Source organism: Pituophis catenifer, unplaced genomic scaffold, assembly GCF_029215685.1.
Source record: "Pituophis catenifer annectens isolate HBS135680 unplaced genomic scaffold, rPitCat1.0.hap2 SCAF_1, whole genome shotgun sequence".
In the NCBI taxonomy this organism is placed as follows: domain Eukaryota; kingdom Metazoa; phylum Chordata; class Lepidosauria; order Squamata; family Colubridae; genus Pituophis; species Pituophis catenifer.
Window position 1 is genome coordinate 337608774 of NW_027256881.1, and position 19799 is coordinate 337628572.

Consider the following 19799-nt stretch of genomic DNA (forward strand, 5'->3'; position numbering starts at 1 on the left):
CGACCGGTAAGATCCCACAGAGTTGGTCTCCTCCGGGTCCCGTCAGCTAAACAATGCCGGCTGGGGGGCCCGCAGGGGAGGGCCTTCTCTGTGGCTGCCCCAGCTCTCTGGAACCAGTTACCTCCTGAGATCCGGACTACCCCCACCCTATTGGCCTTCTGGAAAGCGGTGAAGACCTGGCTTTTCCGGCAGGCCTGGGGCCGTTCATCTCGCTGTTGCAATCTTGTGAGATCCAGCCATGAATGGTGTGCATGGGCTTTTAATGTTTTTAAATGTTTTATAAATGTTTTTTAATAATTTTCGCAATGTTTTTTAATAATGTTTGCATTATTTTTGTTGTAAGCCGCCCAGAGTCCCTTGGGAGTTGGGCGGCATAGAAATGCGATAAATTAAATTAAATTAAATTTTTGATGTTTAACATTTTTTTTTACTGCTTGTTTTTCAGGAAGGACCTGTTGAAGCATTTGACGCTATGATGCGAGGGCTACTTAAAGTTGGCAGTAAGATCTCTGGCTGTTGCAAAGGAAGTTGTGGGTGGGAGTCACAGTTGTCCTGTCAGTCACCGTTTGGCCACGTGCCTGTCACATGCAGACACTCTGAAAATGCAGCCTCTCCATTGGAAGTTAGGTGGTTTTGTCCGCTTTGAGCTATGTCAGATTAGTTGAGCCAAGAATTGAACACGCATCAGTGGTGACCGGCAGGATCGATTCTGGATTTGTGTGCAGGTGTGCGTGGGATTTTGTGTCTTTGAATCAGTGTTGGCTCCTGGCAACTATTTGGGCAAATCTCTACAGTTTTCTTGGCAAGGATTTTCAAAAGTGGTTTGCCATTGCCTCCTTTTTAGGGCTGGGGACAGAAAGAAACGGAACGACCCAAAATCAACCAGTTGGCTTTCATGCCTAAGGCAGGACTAGAACTCACAATCTCCTGGTGACTGGCCGAAATGGAGCAAACCAGATTCGCTTAACAACCTCATGATTCACTTAATAACTGCAGCGATTCACTTAAATGTGGCAAAAAAAAAGTCATGAATGGGGCAAAACAACTGCCTTGCTTAATAATAGAAATAGTTAGAAATTCTGTTTATATATAGCACCGCAGAGCAAACAAAGAGTACAGTCACCATGTGCTTTACTGCTCAACTATTTTAACTGTAAGGGGAAACTCTACTTAGAACCAAAGAGCATAGAGAATATATCATAGATCCAAACTTGTATACACTGCCATCTACTGGCTGAATGCTGCTGTAGTTGTTCCATAAAAATATATTCCAACAACGAATTCCAAGAGAAATTTTGGGCTCAATTGTGGTTGTAACTTGAATATAATTTGTACGTGTACTTGCACGGGTAGTTCTTGACTTACAATTGCTTAGCAACCATTTGAAACTACAACAGACCTCTCCATGGCTACTTATAACTTGGTTTCAAAGTTACGTGATAATTTCATTTCATTTCAGGCACTCAGCTGTGACCCCATGTTTACGGCCATTTGCAGAGTCCTACATTCACTTGACCGCAATTTATGACTTTTTTTTCCAAAACCCAGTATTTACTCCCATTTTTCAGCAAAGATGTTCCATTGCAAACAGTAGATTTACTTAGTGACGACCACAAAAATGGATGTGAAATTGGTCTGGTAACTTGATAACCATCATGATTTATGGCTGTAACAGGCAGGTTCCATTACAGTCGCAAGTGGAGGATTATCTGTATAACTATCTATATAAATATATATATCAGATTATATAAAATAAGTTTTTTTTTAAAAAAAAAAGTATTAATAAGATGGCAGTATCAGTCAAGGGAAAAGCTGACAGTGAGAACAATCAACCCATGGAACAGAAGTTGCCTTCAGAAGTTGTGGGAGCTTCATCACTGGAAGCTTTCATGAAAAGACTGGACTGCCATCTGTCAGAAATGGTGTAGGGCAAGGCGCGTGGGCTGGATCTGGCCCACGGGGTGCTTAGATCTGGCCAGCGGGGTCACCCTGGAAACAGCAAAGGACCGGCCCACAGTGCCTCTGCCACTAAAAACGGAGCTCAGGAGGGCTGTGTGTGGCCCTCCCGAGTTCTGTTTCCACTGGCAGAGGGTTGCAGGAGGCCATCGCAGTCAAAAACGGAGCTTGGGAGGGCCATATGTGGCTCTCCTGAGCTCCATTTTCACTGGCAGAGGGCTTCAGGAGGCTGTCGCAGCCGGAAACAGAGCTTGGGAGCCCGTTTTTGCTGGCAGAGCACTCAGGGAACCATAGGCCCCCCCGAGATGAGTGATGTCAAGCTGGCCATGCCCACTCTGGCCACGCCCCATCCCTGAGGTCAAACACAACCCTGATGCAGCCCTCAATGAAATCGAGTTTGACACCTCTGGGGTACGGTCTCCTGCTTGAGCAGGAGGTTGGGCTAGATCAATGGTGGGTTTGCTACTGGTTTGCCCCGGTTCGGGCAAACCGGTAGCAAAGGTAAGTGAAACTCTCCACTGGACTAGATGATCTACAAGATCCCTTCCAGCTCTCTTATTCTATTCTGTCCTGTCCTGTCCTGTCCTGTCCTGTCCTGTCCTGTCCTATCCTATCCTATCCTATCCTATCCTATCCTATTTTTTATATTCTAGTCCATTCCATTCCAGCCTCTGAAACAGCTTAGTCTTCAAAGTTTCTAAAAGAACTGCAAAGAGGGAACCAGCCTGATCTCTATACAGATATATAAATTTGCTAAATAAATATAAATTTAAAATATTAAAACATCTTAATATGCAAATTTGCTCAATAAATAAATAAATAAATAAATAAATAAATAAATAAATAAATAAATTTATTTCTATACCGCCCTTCTCCCGAAGGACTCAGGGCGGTGTACAGCCTATTAAAAAACACAAAGACAAACATCAGTTAAAAATAATTAAAATTTAAAACCCCAAAAATTTAAAACCCAATTTAAAAATCATTAAATTGATAGCCTGGCTTGGCGGAACAGCAGGGTCTTGAGGGCACAGCGAAATACATGGGGCAGGGGCTCCCACAGCGAAGGCCCTCCCCCTGGGTGTCACCTTGGCAGATGGCACCCTGAGGAGACCCTCTCTGTGGGAGCGAACTGGCCGGTGGAAGGTTGTTTGTGGCAGAAGTCGGTCTCGAAGGTACCTGGGTCCTATGCCATGGAGCACTTTAAAGGTGGTGACCAACACCTTTAAATATACATTTAAGATATTAATACCCTGTTTCCCCTAAAATAAGACATCCCCTCATAATAAGCCCAATCGGGCTTTTGAGTGTATGTGCTAAAATAAGCCCCACCCCTCCCTGGAAAATAAGCCCTCCCCAAAAATATTTAAATGCATGCACAGCCGGTCCCCGCCATTTCCTCTGGTTAGGGTTAGGGAGACAGAGCTGGGAATCTGGTAAGACGGCAAGAGGAGCCCCATCTTGCTCCACGCGCCCCAAAATAATAAGACCTCCCTGAAAATAAGGCCAAGCGCTTATTTTGGGGTTCAAAAAAAATATAGGACAGGGTCTTATTTTTGGGGAAACACGGTACATATTAATAGTAATGTGCAGATTTGCTCTACAAATATAAACTTAAAGTATTAATACATGTTAATAGACATGTATACATTTGCTCGATAAATAAAATAAATAAATGTCTGCAGGGAAGCTTTTCCACGTCACAAAAAGCAAGGCCTCCTTACCTCGACTCAGAATCTTCCCAAAACGTGGGATTCGCACTCCCTTCCCTCTAAGTCAATTTAGGATTTAGGAAAGTCACAAAGCTAATTTCCGGAGAGAGAAAGATGAGCCATTTCTGAGTAGAGACACAAGGGGATTATTTGGTCCAGAAGGGCATATTTTTTTAAAATAGAAAAGATACATCCTGCGTTCATGTTGTGAATTTTCTAATGAGAAGTACTTGAGCACGAAATGGAATAATGTGGCTCTTTTCAGATACGACGGAGTTCAATTTGCAAGTGGGGTTGGATGGCATGACAATTAAGGAGGCCCAGAGCTTGTTTGAAAATGGCATCCGAGTGGGCTCTTCAGCAATTTTTCATCAAACCGGAGAGCGGACCGGAGTGGAGGTGCCCCAAGGTTCAATTCCGTAGCCTCATTTTTGCCCCCCCCCCTTTTTTTTAATTGCTCGGTTGAAAAGGCAGAAGGGAACGCTTATCAAACCTGCAGGCTTGAAATACACATTCAAAACAGCCCCTCCTGCCTTCGGTACAACGGGCTGCAAAACTCACAGCGTGCAATTTTGCAAATGCAATTTCTCCACGAAGGAAGCAGGAATTAAATACGCAGGTGTACGACGGGAGGATCCCTGACCTGACAATCGTGCTTGTAAAAAGCAATTTTGGAACAGGAGTTTGTACACAAACCAGATATGAGTCAGAAGTACCATTGGATGAGGCTGCTTAAAGATAGCTTCTGGCTAGATAAAAGTTATTCAAGTAGTATATAATGATAGTTATTATTTATTATATATACAGGTAGTCCTCGACTTAGTGACTGTTCAACGGCCCTGAAAAATAGAATAGAATAGAATAGAATAGAATAGAATAGAATAGAATAGAATAGAATAGAAAATAGGATAGGATAGGATAGGATAGGATAGGATAGGATAGGATAGGATAGGATAGGATAGGATAGGATAGGATAAGATAGGGTAGAGTAGAGTAGAGTAGAATAGAATAGAATAGAATAGAATAGAATAGAATAGAATAGAATAGAATAGGATAAGATAGAATAGAATAGAATAGAATATAGAATAGAATATAGAATAGAATAGAATAGGATAAGATAGAATAGAATAGAATAGAAAATAGAATAGAATATAGAATAGAATAGGATAGAATAGAATAGAATAGAATAGAATAGAATAGAATAGAATAGAATAGAATAGAAAATAGAATAGAATAGGATAGGATAGGATAGGATAGGATAGGATAGGATAGGATTCTTTATTGGCCAAGTGTGATTGGACACACAAGGAATTTGTCTTGGTGCATACGCTCTCAATGTACATAAAAGATACATTCATCAAGAATCATAAGGTACAACACTTAATGATAGTCATAGGGTACAAATAAGCAATCAGGATAATCAAAAAAGTGAGCTATGACAGTTTTTCCCACTTACGACTGTTGCAGCATCTCCATGATCACGTGATCAGAATTCAGATGCTTTTGGCAACTGACTCATATTTATGACGCGTCTTGGGGTCATGGGATCCCATTTTGCGACCTTCTGACAAGCAAAGACAACGGGGAAGCCAGATTCACTGAACAACCGGGTTACTAACTTAACACCTGCAGTGATTTCACTTAACAACTGTGGCATGAAAGGTTGTAACGTGAGGCACTTAACAAATGTCTCACTTAGCAACAAAACTTTGGGGTTTAATAGAATAGAATAACAGAGTTGGAAGGGATCTTGGAGGTCATCTCCTGGACCTGGCTACTTACGGGACCGCCTACTACCACAAACAGCCTCCCACCGGCCGGTACACTCTCATAGAGAGGGGCTCCTCCAGGTGCTGTCAGCCAAACAATGTCGACTGGCGGCCCCTAGGGGGAGGGCCTTCTCTGTGGGGGCACCTACTATCTGGAACGAGCTCCCCCCGGAGATACGGAGGATCCCGGATCTGCGCACTTTCCGCCGTGCTTTGAAGACATTCCAGCAGGCCGGCCTGGCCTAATTTTCTCCCCTTCTTTTAAATTTTTAAATTGAAATTTTAATTTGTTTTAAATTATTGGGAGTTTTAATTGTCTGGGGCAAAAATTATTTAATTGGGTTTTAATCATGTTTTTTAACTTTTGTATTTATGTGTTTTATTTTGTGCCTGTTCACCGCTCTGAGTCCTTCGGGAGTAGGGCGGTATACAAATTTAATAAAATGAAAATGAAAATCTAGTCTAACCCCCTGCTTAGGCAGGAAACCCTACACCACTTCAGACAAATGGTTATCCAACCTCTTCTTAAAAACTTCCAGTGTTGGAGCATTTACAACTTCTGGAGGCAAGCTGTTCCACGGATTAATTGTTCTAACTGTCAGGAAATTTCTCCTTAGTTCTAAGTTGCTTCTCTCCTTGATTAGTTTCCACCCATTGCTTCTTGAACTACCCTGTCTAATCATGGTCATAAGTTGAGGACTACCTGGACTGTTACTGTTCCTCTGTATAATTTTTCTCATTTTGCAAAAAAAAAAAAAAAAAAGGAATCTCTCCACCTAACATGGTTGACCTTTTCCTGAAACCTCCTGGAAATTTATTCTGCAATTTTGCAGGATTGTTACTTCTGCCAAAGAAGAGACCGGACTGCCCTCTGTCAGAAATGGTGTAAGGTCTCCTGCTTGGTTTAAAGGGGGGGGGGGTTGGACTAGATGACCTACAAGGTCCCTTCCAACTCTGTTAATCTGTTAAAAACTCCGTTTTAAATATCCTCTCCTGATTTTCTCTCCGCTGAGCTGCTACCGCCACCTAGTGGACGACGAGGCGTGAAGCAAACCTACAATTTTGGATTACAATTTGATTTTTTTTTTTTTTCCTCACAGGTCTTTTCGGTCGTGTCTCTTTAAGATTTTCCAGGGCTGCAGGAAACCGGAAATGTGAGTGGCACACGAGGCGAATTTCTCCTGCTCTTTGCTTCTGTTCCTGCTTCTATGGCTTTTTTCTACTGCTTGGATGGGAGAGAATAAGAAATAGAGAGAGAGAGAAAGTTTGCAGGTCAGTAGGAAAAGCCGGTTGCCAACGTTTTCCCTGGCCACTGCTCTTCTGCCTTTTGTGCATGCAATTGCTTAGTGGTCCAGTGTTTCTCAACCTTGGAAGCTTGAAGATGGGTGGACTTCAACTCCCAGAATCCCCCAGCCAGCGCTGGTGGCTGGGGGATTCTGGGAGTTGAAGTCTTCAACCCATCTTCAAGCTTCCAAGGTTGAGAAACACTGGCTTAGTCAAAAGAACTGTTGTTTAAATGGGCTATCAAGGTAAAGATTTTAACTGGGTTTTAAAAAATGGGATTTTAAATTTGGGGTTTTAAATTGAGCCTATCATTTAATAATTTTAATTATTTTAAATTTTGTCTGTCTTTGTGCTTTTAATCAGGCTGTACACCGCCCTGAGTCCTCCGGGAGAAGGGCGGTATAGAAATAAAATTAATAATAATTATAATAAAAAATACCCATGCTGGAAAGAGGGGGGAAAAGATTGAATCTAGAGCAGTGTTTTTCAAGTTTAGTGACTTTAAGAGGACGGGACTTCAATTCCCAGAATTCCCCAGCCAGCCCTGCTGAATTCTGGGAGTTGAAGTCCACACTGCTTAAAGTTGCCAAACTTGAAAAACATCGATTTAGGGATTATATTCCTGGTCAGAGCTCACACACAAAAGGGAAAAGGTCTGGGTAGAGGTAGTCCTCAATTTACAACCACAACTGAGCCCAAAATTTATGTTGTTAAGTGAGAAAACTGTTAAGTGAGTTTTGCCCCATTTTACGACTTCCTGCTACATCTGTTAAGTGAATCACTGCAGTCGTTAAATTAGTAACACAGTTGTTAAGTGAATCTGGCTTCCCTCTTGACTTTGCTTGTCAAAAGCAAAAGTCACTGTTTTCAGTGATGTTCTAACTTTGAGCCGTCACTAAATGAACTGCTGTAAGTCGAGGACCACCTGCATTGCATTGTAAGCAGCTGGCATTCCTTTGAATACAGGAAGTCCTCGACTTACAGCAGTTCATTTAGTGACCGTTGGAAGTTACAACAGCACGGAAAAAAATTACTTATAACCATTGCTGCATTCCCATGGTCTCGTGATTTACATTTGGATGCTTGACAACTGACTCACATTTATGATGGTCGCAGTGTCCCAGGGTCATGTGATCCCCTTTTGCGAACTTCTGACAAAACAGTCAAGAGGGAAGCCATATTCATTTAACAACCGTGTTACTAATTTAACGACTGCAGTGATTCCCTTAACAAATGTGAGAAAAGCCATAAAACGGGGCAAAACTCACTTAACAAATTTCTCACTTAACTACGTATATTTTGAGTTCAGTTTTGGTCATAAGTTTTTTTTATCAGGTTTGGTCATAAGGCTTTTTATCAGGTTCGCCTGATACGCCAGTTGCGCCCCTTTCTAGATCGGGACTCCCTACGCACAGTCACTCAGGCACTCGTCACTTCCCGCCTGGACTACTGCAACACTCTCTACATGGGGCTCCCCCTGGGATGCACCCGGAGGCTCCAGCTGGTCCAGAACGCGGCCGCGCGAGGAATTATGGGGGCGACGAGGCGCTCCCATGTGACACCTCTCCTGCGCGAGCTGCACTGGCTCCCGGTGGTCTTCCGGGTGCGCTTCAAGGTGTTGGTGACCACCTTTAAAGCGCTCCATGGCTTAGGGACGGGGTACCTACGAGACCGCCTTCTGCCACCAATAGCCTCCCACCGGCCAGTACGCTCGCACAGAGTGGGCCTCCTCAGGGTGCCGTCCGCCAGACAATGTCGGCTGGCGACCGCCAGGGGGAGAGCCTTCTCTGTGGCGGCGCCCACCCTCTGGAACAACCTCCCCCCAGAGATACGTACAATAACAGACCTCCGGATTTTTCGTCGGGCCCTAAAAACCTATTTATTTCAACTAGCTGGGCTGGCTTGAGTTAAATTTTAAATTGATTTTAAATTGGGTTGTTTTAATTTACGGCCAAAATATTTAATTATTTTAAACTGTTTTTAAATTTTGTATGTCCTGTTTTTTACTTTGGCTGTTCACCGCCCTGAGTCCTAATTGGAGAAGGGCGGTATAGAAATTGAAACAAACAAACAAACAAACAAACAAACAAATAAGTTCAGGACTACGTGTAATAGGATGATTTTTGTCTTCATACATAGCTTAGAAACTATTTAAGTAAATTAAAGCAGAGCTTGGCGGGGGAGGGGGAGGGGGAGGGGGGGTTGGGGGAAAGATTTCCTGAGAGTAAAATTTGGTAAAGATTGTGACAGAACAGAACAGAATCTAGTCATACTAATGTTAAAACCTAATGTTTATAGCTGTTTAGCCATTAAAGTGTTAATGTTTTAATTAAAATGTTAATTCAGTTTAAAGCCTAATTAAAAGCTAATGTTTTTAACTGTGGCTTAATTGTAAGACTAAATATAATTGGAGGATGGCTTCATAAATCACACAGAGATTTAAAATAAGCCTTTCTCTACCTAGACATTCTAGGCCAATGTTTCTCAACCTTGGTAGCTTGAAGATGGGTGGACTTCAACTCCCAGAATCCCCCAGCCAGCAGCGTTGGCTGGGGGATTCTGGGAGTTGAAGTCCACCCATCTTCCAGCTTCCAAGGCTGAGAAACACTGTTCTAGGCAGATGTGTAGACTTCAATTCGCAGAATCCTTAGCACAGACTTGTTTGTGCTAGTTGGGGAATTCTGGGAACTGAAATTCAGACAAATGGGCAGAAATTATAGTAAAATGAACAGCCTGAATTACTAATTACTACTAATCCACAATGTGGTTAGTTTGATGTTGGCATTAGAGTGCTGTATAAGAGCAGCTACTGCAGCTGTGTAAACCATGGTTTATAGTTTACCAGGATTCTTGTGATTTAATTCAATAAACTATAACCACATGTGAGACGCTGTGGTATATCTCTGGAACCTGACTCTTTTTTTAATTACTTTAATTAAAATACTCTTTGGATTACTTTAACAACATTCTAGGACACGTTGTGTTGCAAAATAACCTTTAAGTAGGTTGACTTTAAAAAAAATTAGAATGGAGAGAAAGTGGGGAAGCCAGCAGTTAAAATAAAAACCGTATAATTCTACAGATAAAATCCAATTGTTTTTATTTTTATTGTTGATAGGTCTGTTTGTACTATATTTTGAATAGTTCCTCCTTCAGTGAGCCCAGCATGGATCCTTCTTTCTATTGCTCTCTAATGGCTTCAATTAATTTTATTCATGTATTTATTTACTTATGTCTTGCATTTATTATTTTTACAAAAACTCAAGGCAGCCTATGTACCTAATATTCTTTCCTCCTCCTATTTTCCCCGCAACAACAACGCTGTGAGGTGGATTGGGTGGAGAGTGACTGGTCTAAAGTCTCACCCAGTCAGCTTTCATGCCTAAAGCAAGACTACAACTCCCAATCTCCCAGTTTCTATCCTCGTGCCTTAATCACTAGATCACACAGGTCTACAACGACAGTCAATACTTTTATCTATAAAATGACAATTATTCAAATCAAATCTAAAACTAAAATCTGCTTAATTCACACAGACCTGAATAATCCTCCATTGCTTGAATACACATCCAGTTATAGGTTTAAACTCACTGAGGATTTGCTGTTAAAGCTTAAAAGAAGTCAACATGTTTAAACTATTTTCATTTTCATTTCATTTCATTTTATTTAATTTGTATACCGCCCTACTCCCGAAGGACTCAGGGCGGTGAACAGGAACAGAATAAAACATGTAAAATACAAAAATTAAGAACAGAAGTAAAATCGAATTAAATCAATTTAGCCCAAGACAAATTTAAAACCCCAGGTTAAGAACAAATTAAAATTTATATTAAAATTTACATTAAAAAAAGAATGGGAAAGGTTAGGCCAGGCCAGCCTGGTGAAATAAAAGTTTTAAGAGCGCGGCGGAAGGTGCGTAGATGCGGGATCCTCCGTATCTCTGGGGGGAGCTCGTTCCAGATAGTAGGTGCCCCCACAGAGAAGGCTCTCCCCCTGGGGGCCGCCAGCCGACATTGTTTGGCCGATGGCACCCGGAGGAGTCCCTCTCTGTGAGAGCGTACCGGCCGGTGGGAGGCTGTTTGCGGCAGCAGGCGGTCCCGTAAATAACCAGGCCCTAAGCCATGGAGCGCTCTAAAGGTGGTAACCAAAACCTTGAAGCGCACCCGGAAGACCACCGGGAGCCAGTGCAGTTCGCGCAGGAGAGGTGTCACATGGGAGTGCCACGTCGCACTCTGCGCCAGTTGGAGCCTCTGGGTGCTCCTCAAGGGGAACTCCATGTAGAGAGCATTGCAGTAGTCCAGGCGGGAAGTGACGAGGGCATGAGTGACCATGTTTAAAGAGTCCCTATGGTTCTAATACTTTTTTTAAAAAAATATTTATTTATTTATTTTTATATGCCGCCCTTCTCCGGAGACTCAGGGCGGCTTACAATGCGTTAAGCAATAGCCTTCATACTTTTGTATATTTTATACAAAGCCAGCTTATTGCCCCCACAAACCGGGTCCTCATTTTACCCACCTTAGAAAGGATGGAAGGCTGAGTCGACCTTGAGCCTGGTGAGAATTGAACTCGCAGTAATTGCAGGCAGCTGGATGTTAAATGCTGCCTTAGTAGGAGGCATTAGCCTCCTACGCCACTCAGGCTCCTTACTTACTACTTACTTACTACTTACACCATGATAACTCACCCCTAGTCCAGTTTCTGCCTTAAAACCATTGTTCGCTTAATTGTGTTTTCCCATTTGAGTGCAATTTTATTTGTATGTTGATTTATTTTGATCCGCTTAGGTTGTCTCACTACAACTCTGGGCAGCTGACAAAGTTAAAAGTCAGTAAATGATAAACCATAGTCAGTTCAAATGTGGAGACAGTGTTTGTAGATTCATGGTATGGCAGGCAGGATATGGACTTAATTTAGAAAGCCAGAATAGATGGGAGCTATATAAGTAGTCTAGAGCAGGAGGTATCAAATTCACGTGGTCATTTTTTTCCCCCTTTGCTAAACTGGCCGTGGCCGTGGCCATTGTGTGACATATCCGGCCTGCGGGCTGTGAGTTTGGCAGCCCTGGTCTAGAGCCATGTTTCTCAACTTGAAGATGAGTGGACTTCGACTCCAATGAATTCCCCTCATCGTCAAGCTGCAAAGGTTGAGAAACATTGCTCTACAGCAGGGGTGTCAGACTGGATTTCTTTGAGGGCTGGATGAGCATTATAGTTCTCCGTGGGCCTGTGGGGGGAGGCATATGGGATGGATGCCCCTGCAGCACTGTTCCAGCCAAAAACGGGGCACAGGGGGGGCGTGAGGCCCTCATGCGGCCCGTTTTTGGCCTCCCTGGGCTCCAGCAGCACTCTGCCGGCCAAAAATGGGCCACACGGAGGCCTCACGAGGCCTGTTTTCAGCCTCCCCGGCCTCCAGCATCCTTCTGCCAGCCAAAAACGGGCCATGCAGAGACCTCGCGAGGCCTCCGCATGGCCCGTTTTTGGCTGACAGAGTGATGCTGGAGCCCAGGGAGGCCAAAAACAGGCCGCGTGGGGGCCTCATGGGCCGGTTCTTTGGTATTTCCAGGTCGGCCCTGCAGGCAGATTTAAGCACCCCGTGGGCCTTGAGTTTGCTCTACAGTGCTGAATATCTAAATATGTGTTAGTTCTAAGAATGATCTGATAAGACTGGTTCCTAATTCATCCTGTTCTGATTCTTCTTTAATAAAATAGACTACAGTCATTGGAAGAACATACAAATGTGCACACGCACTTTTCCATTTGGCGTCAGGTCACTTCTGTTGTGTTTTATCTGACCGGAAACAACAGACATGGCTGCGTCTTCCCTGATTTGCTCTGAAACTATAAGCAGGTAAGTGTATCTTTGGATCTTCGGTTTTTGAAAGGACTAAAAACAACAGATGGAATCTTATCAAAGAGAGATCCAACCTAGAATGACAGGTAGTCCTTGATTTACAACCACAATTGAACCCAAAAATCCTGTTGCTAAGCGAGACAGTTGTTAAGTGAGTTTTGCCTCATTTTACAACCTTTCTGGCTGCATTTGTTAAGTAAGATGGTTGTTAAGTCAATCTGGCTTCCCCATTGACTTTTACGCCTCAGACGGGCGTAAAAGGGGATCGCGCGACCCCGGGACACTGCAACTGTCATTAAATAAGAATCAGTTACCAAGCATCTGATCACGTGACTATGCTGCAGCAATCATAAGTGTGCAAAAATTGTCATAAGTCACTTTTTTTGGTGCCATTGTAACTTCAAACGGTCACTAAATAAACTGTTGTAAGTCAAGGACTATCTGTATGGAGAAATTTCCTCTCGGAACAATTAATCAGTGAAATGGCTTGCCTCCAGAAGTTGTGGATGCTCCATCGCTGGAGGTTTTCAATCAATCAATCAATCAATCAATCAATAATAAATCTTTCTTTCTTTCTTTCTTTCTTTCTTTCTTTCTTTCTTTCTTTCTTTCTTTCTTTCTTTCTTTCTTTCTATACCGCCCTTCTCCCGAAGGATTCAGGGCGGTGTACAGCCTATTAAAAACACAAAGACAAACATCAGTTAAAAAATAATTAAAATTATTACATAATTTCGGCTCAGATTTAAAACCCCAAAATTTAAAACCCAATTTAAAACTCATTATATTGATAGCCCGGCTTGGCGGAACAGCAGGGTCTTGAGGGCACAGTGAAATACCCGGAGGTCGGAGATCTTACGCATTTCCGGGGGCAGTTCATTACATAGGGCAGGTTCTCCCACAGAGAAGGCCCTCCCCTTGAGTGTCGCCAGCCGACATAATTTGGCCGATGGCACCCTGAGGAGACCCTCTCTGTGGGAGCGGACTGGCTGGTGGGAGGCTATTGGTGGCAGAAGTCGGTCTCGAAGGTACCCGGGTCCTATGCCATGGAGCGCTTTAAAGGTGGTGATCAACACCTTGAATCGCACCCGGAAGACCACTGGGAGCCAGTGCAGCTCGCGCAGGAGGGGTGTCATGTGGGCACAACAGTTTGCGCCTATAACCACCCGCGCGGCCACATTCTGGACCAGTTGGAGCCTCCGAGTGCTCTTCAAGGGGAGCCCCATGTAGAAAGCTTTACAATAGTCCAGCCGGGAGGTGACAAGGGCGTGAGTGACCGTGCGCAAGGCATCCCGGTCCAGAAAGGGCTGCAACTGGCAGAGATTGGACAATCGTTTGTCTGAAATGGTATAGGAAAGTGATGGCTAACCTTTTTCTCTTCGTGTGCCAAAAGCACACGTGTGCACATGTGACAGCGCGTGTGTGTGTCGGCACCCATAATGCAATGTACACCCCCATGCATGCACACACGACCCCCCACCCCCCATGCATGCACACATGACATCCCATGTGCCCCCTTGCCCTCCCCGCGCATGCATGTGAGGGGTGGGATTCAAAAATTTTAGCAACCTGCACCACGGCCGGGGTGGGGTGGGGGCTTTTTGCCCTCCCCAGGCTCCGGAGGCTTTCCTTGAGCCTCTGGGAGGGGAAAAACAGCCCTCCCCTGGGCTCCAGAGGCCCTCCGGAGGCCAGAAACGGACCTCTTTCCGCACTTCCAGAACACACGCAGTGCTTTCCCCCCCCCTCTGCGCTCCCCCCCTCTACGCATGCATGTGCGCCCCCACCCCTCTATGCATTTGCCTGCGACCCCTGCGCATGTGCCCACGTCTCCCGCATGCCCCCACTCCCTGCGCATTCCGAAAATCAGCTGGCTGGCAGAAGGCACGCACAGGCATATGCAGTGGAACTGAGCTCTGGTGATGGCTCTCGTGCATGCCATAGGTTCGCCATCATGGATATAGGATCTCCTACTTGAGCAGGGGGTTGGACTAGAGCAGCGGTCACCAACTGGTGGCCCGTGGACCACTGGTGGTCCGTGAGAAAATTTTGATGGTCCGCAGAAAAATTATTTGCATTTTTTATATTGCACTAAATCAGGGGTCCTCAAAACTACAGCCCTGGGCTGGATACGTGCAATGAACGTTTGTATTGCTGCAGAGAATCTCCCCCTTTGGGGTCTTTTTGTGTGGGTCAGAGGGGGGCAGAAATTCTGACCTGGGGTCTGCTTCAGCCTCCTGGTGTGGGGCTTTGGGCAAAGGTTAGGGGGAAGCGCCACTGGTGGCAAGGAGTCGGAGGGCCTTGTTCCAGTGGGACTGCATCATGGCCTGGAACTGGCTGACCATCTCAGCCCACTGAGCCTCCAGGCGCTGGTACCTGGCCTTGCACTCCCGCAGGTCTTCCCTCTACTTGTAATGCCTATGTTCGTAGTCCTCAGTGAGGTGCTTCTGCTGAGCCTCCTTCTCGGTCAGATCCAATTTGAACTGATCCAGCTGTTTTGCCAGCTCTTTCTCGTGATGGCTGCTTAGCTCCAACAACTGCTTCCTCTTGGGGCCCTAAGGAGCCTGGGTGGGCAGGCGAGGAGTGGCTGGGAGGGGCGGTGAGTAGAGGCCGGCGAGGTGCCCCTCGATGTAAGTGACATCAAGTTGGCCATGCCCACCCAGTCACATGACCACCTAGCCACGCCCACCTAGCCAGTCATTAGGCAGATCATATTAGTGGTCCGCGAGATTTAAAATTATGAATTTAGTGGTCCCTGAGATCCAAAACGTTGGGGACCCCTGGACTAGAGGATCTCCAAGTTCCCTTCCAATTCTATTACTCTGTAATTAAAAGTGCAGCATTTCTCTGTTACCGGTTTGCTTTGCGTTGAAATCTGGAAAAGAAACTCTCCTTCACTCTTCCTTTTTATTTTCTGCATTCTTAGGGTGAGCTCCGTCCTCAACCGAGAGGTGAAGCAATTTGGAAAGAAGTACATGTTTGACGGAAATGAGGAAACTAGTTGGAACTCAGACCAGGTGAAGTCTTATAAGTAACATCCTACTTTTGCCTGGAGCATTCACCCACACTTCTTGAGAACCTTACAATTCATTTGCGAGCTAGACCAAAGTTTGTTTATCTATATAGATAAAAGTGAAATACCACTCGCGCATTATCACGAAATCTCCAGAACCGTAAAGCCTACAAACTTGAAATTTGGCATGTTTGTTCCTCTTGGCTTCTAGGTACTCGCTAAGAAAGGATTTTTTGAATTAGTTTCTTTTATTTTTCAAACAAAAAAACAACATAAAAGCATCATCCTTTTAAACAATTACAGCCAGTTTTTCGGTCGATTAAAATCTTTTTGTGCTCACAAACTCTTCAAGATATCAATATATCAATATATGACACATGTTTCTTTTCCACTAAGAAAAAAACAAATTTTTACACATTTTATCTTAATTTCATTTCATATATCACATTTCATCTCCATGTTTTATTATCTATCCGTTCATAAAATAAATCCCATATCAAATAATGTTGTTTATCTTCCTGTTCTCTTATTTCAAATGTCAGTTTACTCATTTCAGCACAATCCAACATTTTCTTAATAATTTCTTCATCAATAGGTATCTTCTCTCCACTAAGAAAGGGTTTTTTGAAATGACCATCAGATCATTAGTATTTCTTATATTATTATTAACACGCTCTGATGCTAAGGAGTTAGACTGAGGGAGAGAAGGGAAGAGGAGAGGAGAGGCTTCTGTGGGGCAAGGCTGAGGGAGAGAAGGGGAGAGGAGAGGTCAATGGTACCTACTCATTAATTTTCAAGCTGTAAGTGTTGATTTATCAAGCCCGATCACATAGTTTCCTAGCAGAGCATGGGTATCCAGCTAGTTTATTAGATTAGTGAGTGACTGGCCCAAATTGGGGAATTTATTATAAGAGTCCACACACTTTAAAGGTTGCCAACACTGAATTAGGCTGGTGCAGCTGCCATTTCGTGTGTGTGTGTGTGTGTGTGTGAGTGAGTGTGTGTGTGTGTGTGTGTGAGAGAGAGAGAGAGAGAGAGATCTGTGTGAGGAAGGGAGAGAGGAAGAAAACGTGGACAGAAACCTTTCCTTTTAATAATATCTGCCCTTCTGTATTTTTCTATATTTGAATTTCTCTTAAACTGGTGATGTCCTGTTTTTGCTGAATTAGGGTGCCATCCAGTGGCTGACAATGGAATTTCCTCAGACTGTCCGGGCGTCTCAAATTCAGATTCAGTTCCAGGGGGGCTTTGCAAGCCGAAAATGCATTCTACAAGGTAAACACCTCACCCACAGTTAAAAATATATGTCACTGCTCAGTTTTTTTCTATCTGACAGAGGTCTCTGTGTGTGTTTTACATATTTAAATGTATTTAACACAATTTGTGTTATGTATTTTACATATTTAAGTGCATTTAAATATGGGTATTTGCCATACCCATATGACCTGGGTATTTGCAGGACCGCCTTCTGCCGCCGATAGCCTCCCACCGACCAGTACGCTCCCACAGAGAGAGACTCCTCAGGGTGCCGTCAGCCAGGCAATGTCGGCTGGCAACCCCCAGGGGGAGAGCCTTCTCTGTGGCAGCTCCTGCCCTCTGGAACGATTTGCCCCCGGAGATACGAATGATATCGGATTTCCGGGTCTTTCGCCATGCCCTAAAAACTTTTCTTTTCCATCAAGCAGGGCTGGCGTGAAACACCCCCCCCCCTTTTTTTTTTTTAGCTTTTTAAATTGTCAATGGGTTTTAGTTTGAATGTTTTAAATTTTGGGCCAAAGTCATGTAATTCTTTAAAAAAATTTAAATTTTGTATTGGTATGTGTTTTAATTCTGGCTGTGCACTGCCCTGAGTCCACTAGGAGAAGGGCGGTATACAAATTGAATAAAATAAATAAATAAATAAATTTAATGTGATGGTGTTAGGCTGCAAAGCGAAGGGCCTGGATTTGAGACCTGAGCGCTGCGCAACGGGTGAGCTCTTATTACTTGCCCCAGCTCCTAGCAGTTTGAAAGCATGCAAATGCGAGTAGATAAATAGGTACCACTTCTGTGGGAAGATCACAGCGTTCCATGCGTCTCGGCCTACAGTCATGCCAGTCTTTGATCACATTATGGTCACATTTCCTGACAGTTAGAACAATTAATCAGTGGAACAACTTGCCTCCAGAAGTTGTGAATGCTCCAACACTGGAAGTTTTTAAGAAGAGATTGGGCAACCATTTGTCTGAAGTGGTGTAGGATTTCCTGCCTAAGCAGGGGGTTGGACTAGAAGACCTCCAAGGCCCCTTCCAACTCTGTTATTCTGTTATGCTAAACAACCAGTTGTAAGTTGAGGACTACCAGTACTGTCTCTTCCTCGGTGCTTTTCTTTTCCAAATTCTTTTCATTGTGAAATGAGGGGTGCCTGATAATACCAGTGAAAAACACTTCCCAAATATTTTCACAACTGCACATCTTGTTTTTCTGCATTCAAATTTCCAAAGGTGGCCGGAAAGGAGAAAATCTCTCCACTGTTGCTGAAGTCTACCCTGAAGATAACAATTCTCTCCAGATATCCTTTACCAACTAATTCAGAACGCCAAGAACCGAAATAACAAAATGTGTGGAGCAATAACACTTAAGATTTATATACCGCTTCACTGTGCTTTACATCCCTCTCTAAGCAGTTTAGAGTCAGCCTATTGTCCCCAACAATTTGGCCCCTCATTTTACCGACCTCGGAAGGATGGAAGGCTGAGTCAACCTTGAGCCTGGTGGGATTCGAACTGCCAAGTTGCAAGCAGCCAGCAGTCAGCAGAAGTAGCCTGCAGTACTGCACTCTGACCACTGCACCACTGAGGCTCATATGCAGGATTTTCTGGGGTGATTGCTGATTTGTTTCCTATTTTGTTCTTCTGGCATCTTTCCCTGTGTTCCCACAACTTTTTTTATCTACATGCTAGTTTCCCCATGTTGTGAATGTTCCTCCCTGCCCTATGGATAAGTTCTTCAGTAAATTAAGCCTTAGCCTTTGTATTGCTAAGCCTTAGCCTTCGTATTGCAGGCTGACTTTGCTCAGTGCCAGCAGTTCGATCCTCACCGGCTCAAGATTGACTGCAGACTTCCATTCTTCCGAGGTCAGTAAAATGAGGACTCAGATTGTTGGGGGCAAGATGCTGACTCCGTAAAAGAGGGCTGTAAAGCACTATGAAGCAGTATATAAGTCGTAAGTGCTATTGCTATTTCTGTGCACGTTATAAAGATGCATTGCTGTCATATAAGAAATAATTTTAGGTACATCGTGTAACCCCTCCATAAAGGATCTTCATCTCCAGTTGTGTTTATTATGGGGATTGTATTTCTATTCTATTTCTATTTCTATTCACATCATCAGTTCCTTAACTCCCACTTCCTCTACAGCTTCCCATTTGAAGCAGAACCACTGGATAAACTTAAAATTACTTTTCAAAACAGCTCGGATTTCTTTGGGCGAATTATCGTCTACCATCTCGACATCCTTGGGCAGAAACTTTGATAGAGAAGGAAGCAAAAGCTGAAGGACTTGTGAATCCTGGAAGACTGGGCTGCCATCTGTCAGAAATGGTGTAGGGCAGAGGTTTTTAAACTTGGCAGCTGGCTGGAGAATTCTGGGAGTTGAAGTCCACAAATCTTAAAGCTGACAAGTTTGAAGACCTCTGGTGTAGGGTCTCCTGCTTGGGTGGAAGGTTGGACTAGATGACCTACAAGGTCCCTTCCAACTCTGTTAATCTGTTAAATACCCGTCTGGGACTTCTAAGATGGTGGGAACTAGATTTGACGGATTTCAGTTTGGTGCTTTGATAGCAAATGAACTTTCTTCCTTCCCGTTTTTCTCCTATGTCAGGAGCACTTTGAACAGCTGCAAAGAAAACACTTTCTCTCTTGGATGTGCCATTAGAGCTTTTGTTAAAGAAAAACTACATTTTCCGTGCTGAAAGGAAAGGACCTCTGGTTCTAACTTGAACTTCTGTGTCAGAACCTAGGCTTCCTGATATAGTAAAAAGCACACAATTAGTCCTGAAATCTTTTTTTTTTTTAATTTTAACGGCTGTGAATTCCTTTCATTCACAGCAGGTGCTGAATCACCAAGAGTTTATAAATAGTCCGACAGAAGTCTGCCACAGTCCTTCGGATAAGGCTGGTAAACATCCACCTTTATCTTCTTTGACACGCTGCCAAAGACCTAATTGGCAATTACCT

At 43.9% G+C, this 19799-nt stretch overlaps 1 protein-coding gene across 1 annotated transcript; it reads left to right on the top strand.

Moving 5' to 3' along the window:
• The first annotated feature begins 6640 nt into the window (after positions 1 to 6640).
• NR2C2AP (nuclear receptor 2C2 associated protein) lies at positions 6641 to 19542 on the top strand. Its single transcript, XM_070931822.1, has 6 exons — positions 6641 to 6709; positions 12433 to 12571; positions 15495 to 15585; positions 16751 to 16856; positions 18065 to 18132; positions 18979 to 19542. Exons 2-6 carry the CDS (start codon positions 12531 to 12533, stop codon positions 19093 to 19095), a joined length of 423 nt encoding a protein of 140 aa, XP_070787923.1. The 5' UTR covers positions 6641 to 6709; positions 12433 to 12530; the 3' UTR covers positions 19096 to 19542.
• Positions 19543 to 19799: the final 257 nt, after the last annotated feature.